General features: G+C 30.4%; 1 protein-coding gene across 1 annotated transcript; it reads left to right on the top strand.

Moving 5' to 3' along the window:
* Positions 1-1412: 1412 nt before the first annotated feature.
* On the top strand, positions 1413-10486 carry LOC111632399 (uncharacterized aarF domain-containing protein kinase 1-like). Its single transcript, XM_023376811.1, has 5 exons — positions 1413-1679; positions 4598-4741; positions 4808-5002; positions 6795-6924; positions 10080-10486. Exons 1-5 carry the CDS (start codon positions 1608-1610, stop codon positions 10295-10297), a joined length of 759 nt encoding a protein of 252 aa, XP_023232579.1. The 5' UTR covers positions 1413-1607; the 3' UTR covers positions 10298-10486.
* The last annotated feature ends 67 nt before the right edge of the window (positions 10487-10553 follow it).

The raw sequence follows: 10553 nt of genomic DNA, 5'->3' as shown, positions 1-10553 counted from the left end.
GAGCATTTTTCTGCATTATCTTCATATTTGTGCTTTATCTTTTGCAAAAAGTGTTATTTTAGATTGCTTGCTTTTAGTTAAAAGATCTATATAAATTTTCTTATATGGTGCTAAGCACTTATGAAGAATAAAGCAAGTATGGAATAAGGGAAAACATCTGGCAACATCAAAAGCTGAGGCGTCAAGATATGGCAACACTGAAACAAGTTTCGAGAAAGACCACGTGTATCGACAGAAGGTGGGAAAAAAAATTTACATACTTATGTACTAATAGTTCACGAAAATTATACAGGAAAATCTGATAATACATACGCACTCGAATGAAAAATGTCAAATGAGGTATCTTTTGCACTTAAAAGCTTTATCATTGAACTGTTATTGAACTGTTGTATGGGGATTTCCCTAATTTCAAATTAGATAGAGTTTGCTTTTAATAGTTTTTATTACTGTACATTTCATGTTGTACGAGGGTTTTACCAATTCTCAAACTGTGTTAGAGTGAATCCGTGTTATAGAAGTGCTGTGTTATACAGGAGTTACCTGTATATTTTTGTAAATAAATTAAAGGTTCATTGTTTAATATAAAAAAATGTAAATATCATTTATTTTATACAGATATTTTCCACAGATATGTAATTATAAAAACAATGCAGCACTGTTTGTCTTTACTTGAAATTTAAGATTCACCACAATATGGCAAGCTACCTAACTTTTATGACAGATTCATGATATTACAGCTTTTAACAAATATTTTAATATTTTATTTTCTTATAATAAAAATTAAGATATTTTCATCACACTTTTTTCTGAAACTTCTATTGATCCAGTAGAGATAATTCACATATCTAACTGAAGGCCTTGTGGCTAAGGTGATTAAATAAAAGTGAACATTTGACAGATAAAGACAGTTTGCAAGAAAAATCTTATAGAAATTTAGAAAAAAATTTGTTCTGTCATGTTTTTAGCCATTGAGTTCTAGAACAAAGAATTAAAAATACAAATTCAGCATAACATAAATATATATAGGATCTTCCAGACTGAATGTTAGTATTTTAAATTACCATAATTATGTTAATAATTATCCAAGAAGTATGCAACATACATCAGTCAATAGAGTAACTGAGTTTCATCTCTCATCTGCATTCAAATGTCTTGTCATTTAGGAAGTGCCATAAAGGAAAATCTGATTGCAATAGAGAAGGTGTTTTGTGTTTTCAATTCAAAAAGTTGGAATCACTCGTCATTGTGCAAAATGAATAATCTGTTGAAGCCATAGAATTATGGTTGTCATGGGAGGAATAACAAGATATATGCTGTAATGAATATAAGAAGAATTTCAGTATCGGTCAGATGTGTGCTCTGAAATGAGATGCACATGTTGAGAAATTGTAATGATCAAATGTGAAACTTGGACAGTTTTCCAATGTTACAATGTACTGTACATTATAATGCTCTTGGATAATAATTAACATAATTACAGTAATGTAAAATGGTATAATTCTTTTCTGGAAGATTCTTTATATTTATCAAATTTTAATTTTAGTATTTGTCTTGATTACTAGGTTCCACAAGTCTTTTGGGAATTTTCATCACCTAGAGTATTAACTATGGAATATTGTGAAGGAGGTCAAGTTAATGATAAAAATTATTTAAAGGAAAATCATATTTCATCTACTCAGGTATATAAAAAAATATTAAATATTTTAATTTTAATGAGCATTATATAATTATTTTAGAGAGAATAATTCTGTATCAAAAATCTAAATATATAAAATTACTTGTCCTGACTGACTGACTGACTGAGTGATTGACCAAGTGATTGACTGATTGATTCATCATCGCCCAGAGCAAACCACTGAACCTAAAGAGGTGAAATTTTGTACACAGTTAGGGTATGTCATGAAAACGCACACTAAGAAGGGATTTTTCAAAATTCCCCCGCCAGGGGGAGAGGGAGAGGATTAAGGCGTAACCTGAAGAATGGTTTCTACTGTATTATTTTAGATGCGATTTTTGTTTTCAACTACGTTTAGTCTTCATTGAGTACTTAGGTGTATTAAATTGATAACATGTTTTAATTTAATTGATAACATTTCAGACATTGTTATAAATATTTTTATATATTTCGATTTTTTAACAAAATGTTCGAATCCTTTTAAATTTGAATTTGTTATTGCATGTTGGTTCGATTATAGAATGATTGTAAATGTTCCAGAAAATTGATCAATTCTCATTATTCTAAGCGGTAGGTGTTAAATAACAATTACTATGGTTGTTTAAATACTGAATATAAATGGGGTTTGCTTGCAGAATCCATGCGGGCAAAGTTGCGGGTAACAGCTAGTTAAATATAAAATTGATAGAGGTTATTTGTGTGTTGATCCTCCTTATCAATGTGTAAGTAACACTTTGTAACATTTTTGTTTTAATATAAAATTAGAGAAAATGCTGTAAACATAAGAGATAAAAGGATGAGCAATCTTTATTTTTGCATTCTAAGATATTGTCATGTTGATGAGAGAGATTCAAGTCTGAATCTTAATTAAGATTGAGATGTTATGGATAAAGATAAGCCAACTAGGGATTGCAATCCAGCAGTGTTTTTAATCCAGCTGGATTTTTGCTGGACCAACATCATTCCAGCTGGATCCAGCGTCAATGTATTTTTGGTGCAATAAGGTGTTATCTATCTATCTATCCAGAAATTTATGGGTTTTTTTTTTAAAGAAATAAAACATTTTTTTTAAATAGTTAAGAAACTTTTATTATTTAGACTGGTCACTATAAATCAGTAAAACTTCTTACACATTTAGGTAGTAAAGTTGTCTTTGGTTCGGTTTAACACTTAAGATAGAGATAATTAACTTTGAATGTTTAGTTAGATTATAATTATAATGTAATCTTTAAGTTAAATAATAGCAAAGGTAATTCTACTAATTAATTTATATTAATATATTATATTATAATAATGTAAGGACAGATAATCAGTGGCGAAGTGGCTATCTGTCTTACCAGTTTTCTTATATAGGCTCTACATATCAATCTGTAGTTATTTATAAGTAATTTAATTATTAGTGTTAGTAAAGTAGTGAGTAAGTAATTAGTAGTAGTCTAGTAGTTAGCTGTTGATTAGTGACCACTCGTCAGCAAAGAATTTAGTGTCTGAGCCAGTGTCTATTAAAGGTTTATCGATGCAAACTTTTACACTGTAGAAATGTTCCACCATGCTGAGGAGACTGTTCCACCTAGTGCGGCAGTCAAGAATCAAACTCAATTCTTTGTCCTTTGTTTCTTTTACATATTTTTGCAAAAACATATCATCTTTGATTGGTGATTTTTTAAAAGTCATATTCTGTTGTCAAGTGTAGGTCTCAGAGTGGAGAGAGAAGTGGGCCGTGATGTTTTTTGAGTCAACGAAAGTTGGTCATGGTGTTCGTGGTTTTTATTTGTCAGTGGCAACAATGGTATTTATATTTTGATGGGCTTCCCATTCCTTAAAGGTGTAGTACTAGCCGACTGCGAGCGATAGCGAGCATGTCGGCATCAATATCTTCCAGACTGCCTGTTAAACATGTGATAGGCTTAACAGAGAGTGTGACGCAACTCCCTGTCATTGCACAATTGCCGGAAAAAAAGTATGAAAACTTTCTTATTTTTTGTCTCTGGTAAAATATTGATTGAGTTGAAATAAAAGGTTTTCTATTAGCTAGTGATGATAATCACCCAGAGGGATAGGTTAGCTTTCGTGGACAAGCCATGAGGCTGCAGCTCCCCATAGGCTTAAACTGCGATCATTCCGTCACGTGATTCATTGACGTCACAACCGACCATAAATTAGAATTATGCACCAGGACTAAGAGAATAGTTATTTATTTTATTTAGCACAAGGACACTTTATTTAGCAAGAGTGGAAAGTCAACTGGCGATTAGATCAGCAGAGGTGAAAGGGCAGACGGTGCGGTGTAGAGAGGGGATGTAGCATGTGCCGCATTGAACGGCAACATCGCTCTTGCCGCCGAGCGATAGCACACATAGCAAAGTGGCAACACTGACAACGTAGATTTTTGCGCCATTATAATGTTTACATTATACATTTGACAATGTATAATGTAAAAATACACCCTTATGTATGATATAATTTTTAATTAAAACAGAATGTACCTTGTACTTTAACTGTATCATTTAGTAAAATGTATCATGTAATTAAAAAGGTGTATTAAATTTATTATTATATAATTTGCCACACATCCTTTTTTTAATTTGTCTTTTAATAGCTAAGTAGAGTGTATAATGTCTTTGGTTCACTATTCCACAGGACTTCTTACCAGTTCTTTTAAATTTAGTTGAAAACTACATCATTCATTACACTATCTCATTCTTTTACTTGCTTTATAATAAATTCAGTATATTTTCATATAATATTCTGTAATTAAACTCAAAGTTAATATTGTGTAAGCATTTATGTTTAGACCACATCAGAAAAAAATGGTTCCAGTGTATTACTGTTTTTTGATCACTTATATATTTATTTGAAAGCATTTGTGGTATATTGCTTTAATTAATTGTTATTATTTTTTGCTTTTTATTATGAATTAAGATATTTCAACAACTTGGAGAATTATATAGTGAAATGATATTTGTGAAAGGTTATGTACACTGTGATCCTCATCCTGGCAACATTCTTGTTCAAAAGAAATCTAAAGATGTTGATATCATACTTCTAGATCATGGGCTATATTCTGTAAGTTTCTAAAATACTATTTCCAAAACATTATTAATTTGAAACTAATAATAATTAAATTCACAGAAATTATCAGACCAGTTCCGTCTACAATATTCAAATCTATGGATGAGTCTCCTATCTGCTGATGTTGAAGGAATTAAACACTGGGCAAAAGCTTTAGGTGTTGAAGAATATGGTCTTCTGGCTTGTATCATGACTGCACGGTCATGGAAAGCAATACAAGAGGGAATTAATCGGAAACAGAAGACAATGGAAGAGGTATTGGTCTTTAACATTACTTTTACTTTACTTTTAACTTTTTAACACTATATATATAACTAGTTATATAGTGTTAAAAATCATATATATAAGCAAAGCAGGAAGTATTTTTCAAATAGCACAAAAACAAATGATTTTCACATAAGAGCATGCTGTTATTTGTGCAGAAATACAGTGTATATGTATACAAACACACTATATTTCTGCCAGGGCTGTGGAGTCAGAGTCATGGAATTTTGGTGTTTTGGCCGGAGTCGGAGTTGTCAAAAAATCCGCCGACTCCAATTCCCTTTTTACTTACCAACTTGTTATGTATATGAAACGGAGTCGGAGTCGGATGGTAAGGAAGAGTCGGAGTTGGAGTCGGTAGATTTTTACGCGACTCCACAGCCCTGATTTCTGCACACATCCTGCTTCACTTATAAGAGAATGTTCTTATGTGTGGCAGTTTATTTTAACTGAAAAAAGCACTGTACTTTCAGTCGGTGTAAATTAAATATACATGAACCAATACAGTAACTATTTGGTGATATTTGTGTGGTAATCATTTTGAAAAATTAAAAGTCAAATTAAAATTCTTTCAATACTATAAAAGTTTTTAAAAGTAGTGTATTTTTTAGATACTTTGCTGAATATAGTGTAGACTTTGTCCCATCTATAAGAACATGCTCTTATATGCATAGCAATACAGTGTGTATGCAAATTAAAGATGTGAGCTTAAGAAATCATGTGGCAACACATGATGCCAATGGCTCTATAAAATAAGGTCAAATCAACATCATGCCATCTGCTAATTGGTAAAGGACTACTACAATGTCTTATACTCACAAACACACTGTGAAATGATTATATTTTCACGATTTCACAAATATTACACATGCAATGCTAGAAATATGTAGGGTAAATAAATAAAACTATAATTAATGGAATTTTGGTTTTCTTGACTCTAGTATTAAAAGGACATGCTAAAATAATTAAAAACTGCATACCTTGATTATTTATTTATTTATACAGTGTCATTTACTTGCTGTTTTTTAGTTATGTCTTTAACAACAGTGAACATAATTGAAATAAGAAATGACAACAATGAAAAATATTGTACTGTGAGCAAATAATGATCAAAATGATTGTTTAAAATGCTGATAACGATTGTATGATTGCGGCTGATAAAATAATAAAGACAGCTTAAAAGTGCTTCCTTACCATTATTTTATAACACAAAGTTATAATGGTAGATTCTACTTATGCTTATAATGTTATGACTGTTTATGAGGCCCTTTTTTTTTTTTAATTCCTTCCATCTCCTGGGCACTTAGAGTTTGTTTTAGCAAGTCCATTATGGGTTTGGCCAGACCCATAATGGGACATCTGGGTGGTGAAGGACAAGTCTGACATGTCTGAATGGTCCACCCCAAAAAATTTTTGGAGTTTTTTGATCCATCTGGATTCAATCCTTGGTCCTCAGAATGGTAGACTGCCACCCTAACTGCTTGGCTATCTATCTCTTGCAGTTTGTAAGGTTATAATAAAGCATTTTGTAATGGAAAATACCAATGCATAAACTAGTATAGCTTACCAACAAAATTGTTATGGTGGCATACATTCACATTATGCTTTCAACATTTATTATTAAGAAAATGACATATCAATTGAAATCATTTTATTATATTAACTGATCTTTACTTGAGAATATTTGTCTGCATAAGTTTTACTTAATAACATTATATAAAATAATAATTTATAGAATTTTTATAGGTTTATTAACATAAAATATCAAATTGTATTTTTTCAGAGCAATGAAGTACGTCATCATGCTGCTGCATTAATGCCAGAGATTGCAAAATTGTTAGGTAAAGTACCTCGAGAAATGCTGCTTATGTTCAAAACAAATGATCTTCTAAGAGGAATAGAAACTAAATTAGGTAAAAGTAATATATTATTTATTTAAATATTTTTATATAATATAATAATTGAATTTATACAATAGATAGGCCACAAAGTCCTTGTATGTGGTAGTTAAGTTATTTGTATGCTCCTTTCTATTCTCTGTACAAATTTTAATTTTTCTCTATAATCAGAAGAGTTTAAATAAATCTAATATATGCTTTTGAGTCTTAAATTGTTATAAAACAGAGTTTGATATATTTTCTCTTTTATAATATCTTAGGTCAATTATCACCTTTTAATCAAAAACTTCAGACAAGGAGGCGTTAAAGCGAATTAAGAGAAATATTTTAATCTTGCAAGCACTTTCAACGTAAATATGTATGTCGTCTTCAGGCAACTCAAACAATTCGAACAGAACAATTTCGAATTCTCTATTCAATTTTGAATTGCCTGAAGACGACGTACATATTTATGTTTAAAGCGCTTGCAAGATTAAAATATTTCTCTTAATTCGCTTTAACGCCTGCTAGTCTGAAGTTTTTGATTGAGTTATCTGTTGGCGTGACATCCAAGCCAAGTATTTAATACACCTATCATCTTTTAATTCTAGGGTATCAATAAGACCCAGATCTAATCCATTGTCCATTGAATTTATTAAGATATTCTCTAACTTAATGCTATGTTTTTTTATAGATTTTGTGGCCATTCTGCATTATATGCTTGCATTTTGTACAAATTTACTGTATTGGCATGAATAAAGCTGATTCCCAATTTCATAATCCTTACTTTTTGAAAAAAATTAGGACCTGAATATAAGCTGACTTTTTGCATACAAAATAATTAGAAATTGGTATTAAAGAACTTGGAAAGTCATTAAAACAATACTTCATCACTTTCATCTTCATTGGGTACATTCCAGCTTGCCATGCACAGCAACCAATGCACTAGTGAATGGTTTAATAAGCTTTTACTGGAGCATTGGCAACTGAACAAGATGGTGGAAGAAAACAATACTATATGACATTAACAAACTTATTTTTTTCAAAATAACTTTAGGTGACATTAATACAGATGAATAGTAAAAATAGTGTTAATAATATAATCATGGAGTCGGCCATCAGAGCTCACCATATCCACAGCTCAACAAGTGTGATGTGCATTGGTCTGTACACCAATGAATTTGTTGGACAATCAAAACACATTTTAGTATATTGCAATTGCAATTCACTGATGCTCTGAAGTATGTGGGAATGATGGTACAATGGGTACATTCCAATATGCTTCAGAGCATCAGTGAACTGCAATGTAATGTATTGAAATGTATCCATTGTCATCATTTCCACTTCCTGTTTCATTGCCTTCATGGTCTTCAACCTCCTTGAACAGTACATCATCCTCTGTTTTGTCCATGTTATTGGTAACACATTTCTTTAAAGCCCTTTATAATTGTGACAATTTGTGAAAATTATGTAGTTGATTAGAAAATTGTACTGAAAGAAATACATGTATTAGACACCTATAAGCAGGGCTGACAAGAGGGAGAGGATGAAAGAGTAAAATTTCCCAGGCCCAAGATTCGCAGGGAAAAATAAAAAATGATGATCATCATCCAGTTTATTTTTTACAAGCTAATTACTAATAAAGCACTATTGTAATATGAAGTGTTAACAATAACATAAAACAGTACACATCTGAACCTTGAAAGAAATTCCAAATTTAATTTCTTTTAAGGTTCAGATGTGTACTGTTTTTATGTTAATATATTCCAGGCTTACAGTGTTGGAGTTAACAATAATAGCACAAACACAAAACAATCCTATACACCAAGTTGAATACAATAAAAACAATTGGATTAGTTTGGATGATTGTTTTTGAACAATTTTGCCAAACATTTAATTTCCACTCAGAGTTTGTGTGCTGCAGTATGACAGGTCACAGCTTTGCTTCATTTAGCATTAATAAACAACTGATGCACTAAATTTTAGCATCAGTTTAACTCTGTATGATAAGTACAGAGGAATTCTTATGACCCATTTCATGCTGTTCGTATTGAATTCTAAGAATAAATCGTCATTGTGACAACAAGCAATATTCTGGTTGTTGTCTATACCATAACTTATTGTAAACGCATTTTTTCCGCATTAATATGTGGTACTATATTTCATTGCAGACACATACTCATGTTTGAAGTTTGAAAGTAATATTTTCCCCTTGGAGACTATTTTAGTCAAGATTATATTTATTACAAATCAAGTCACAACAAGAAGCATAAATTCACTTTCCAGTGATATTTCATACATACACACACATTATTTTGGGCACTTGTTAAATTTGAGCTGTATGTGTCATCTGAAAATAAATAATTTTTAAATTTACTCAGAATAACTTTAAATCTGTGAGTTTGAATTGGAATGCTTTTACATTTGAACAGCAATTATAGAAATATTTTAATTCAATTGTGAGCCTGATTAGGTCCTATTAATAAAGCCAAAAACTATATGTAACAAGTATGTACTGCATGAAATGCTGCTGGAAAGTAAGTGTTTATTTGTGAATTAATGTGATATTTTCCAGTTTCGGTTTTATTATTTACACAAGAAAAATATGGCATGTGTACCAGAAATTATCCTCCATGTTTTTGTCAGAAATTGCTTATTGTACATGTACTCTTCTTCATAAATATAGTATTTTTGCCATTTAGTAGTATAGTAATTTCCTTTAATAGTTAGAGCTTAGATGAATAAAAATTATTTGTTACAATGAATATGTACTGCACACACTAGGTAGTGTTGAATTTTTATTCTAGAATACTTTATTACATAAACACTTAAATTTTCAATAAATCTGCCACTTTAATTTAATCAATTTTAAGTTTTGTTTATTCCTTTTGCTTATTGATGCTTATTACTTTTTATGCTTTACCTTGCGACTTTATGGTGAGTTTTATATTAAAATATTTTTTATCATTATGCTTGTGCAATTTTTTACAATTTATTTCTCAGATAGCCAATATTTTAAGTTATAGTTTAAAGTTTTTTTCTTTTTGTGAATTTAAGTTACACTTATTTTCATTATAATCTGCTATTAAACCTGTAGATAAATGATAAAATTCAAATTTTAGTTGCAATTTTTAAAATGTTTATGTATTTATAAGTAAACAATCAGATAATTTTGAATATTTATTTTACAGGTGCACATGGACCAATGTCTTTCATTAGTATGACTCGTTGCTGCATTCGCGCAATAGGAGCCGAACAGGTAAAGAGATGCTTGAACTGGTGGTGTTCAGCTCGCGTATACTTGTGGATGCAGTGGCAGCAGACTAAGATTACGGTGTACACGTTATTCTTGCAAATTCAAAATTTATGTCAAAATGTACCTCTTCTAAATAGGATTGTAGCTTATTAATTAATTAATTTTTTTTAATAATACTTAAAAAATTTGGAATATATTTATACAGGAAAGCAAATAAGATTCTTCTTATTAATCATTAGAAAATATGCAATCAACTTGTTTTGTTAAATGTGCAATAAGTTTATTAATAAGGCCTTAACATGTTATGAAGTTTTCATTGCAAATGATGACATTTTTTATTACTGTATTAATGATAATAATTTCTTATTTATTAAAATAATATTGCATGATGTATTTTTATAGAAAAATA

Source organism: Centruroides sculpturatus, unplaced genomic scaffold, assembly GCF_000671375.1.
Source record: "Centruroides sculpturatus isolate CEXI.00-Female unplaced genomic scaffold, Cexi_2.0 scaffold834, whole genome shotgun sequence".
NCBI classification, from domain to species: Eukaryota; Metazoa; Arthropoda; class Arachnida; order Scorpiones; family Buthidae; genus Centruroides; species Centruroides sculpturatus.
Note: the sequence above shows the minus strand (reverse complement) of the source record. Positions and strands in the feature narration are given on the sequence as shown.

Excerpts from the sequence above, each read along its gene's own strand:
- LOC111632399 (XM_023376811.1), top strand. The coding sequence starts at position 1,608 with ATGGAATATTGTGAAGGAGGTCAAGTTAATGATAAAAATTATTTAAAG. Across the intron at positions 5,003-6,794 it reads AACAGAAGACAATGGAAGAG|AGCAATGAAGTACGTCATCA; the intron begins GTATTGGTCTTT and ends GTATTTTTTCAG. Across the intron at positions 6,925-10,079 it reads AGGAATAGAAACTAAATTAG|GTGCACATGGACCAATGTCT; the intron begins GTAAAAGTAATA and ends TTTATTTTACAG.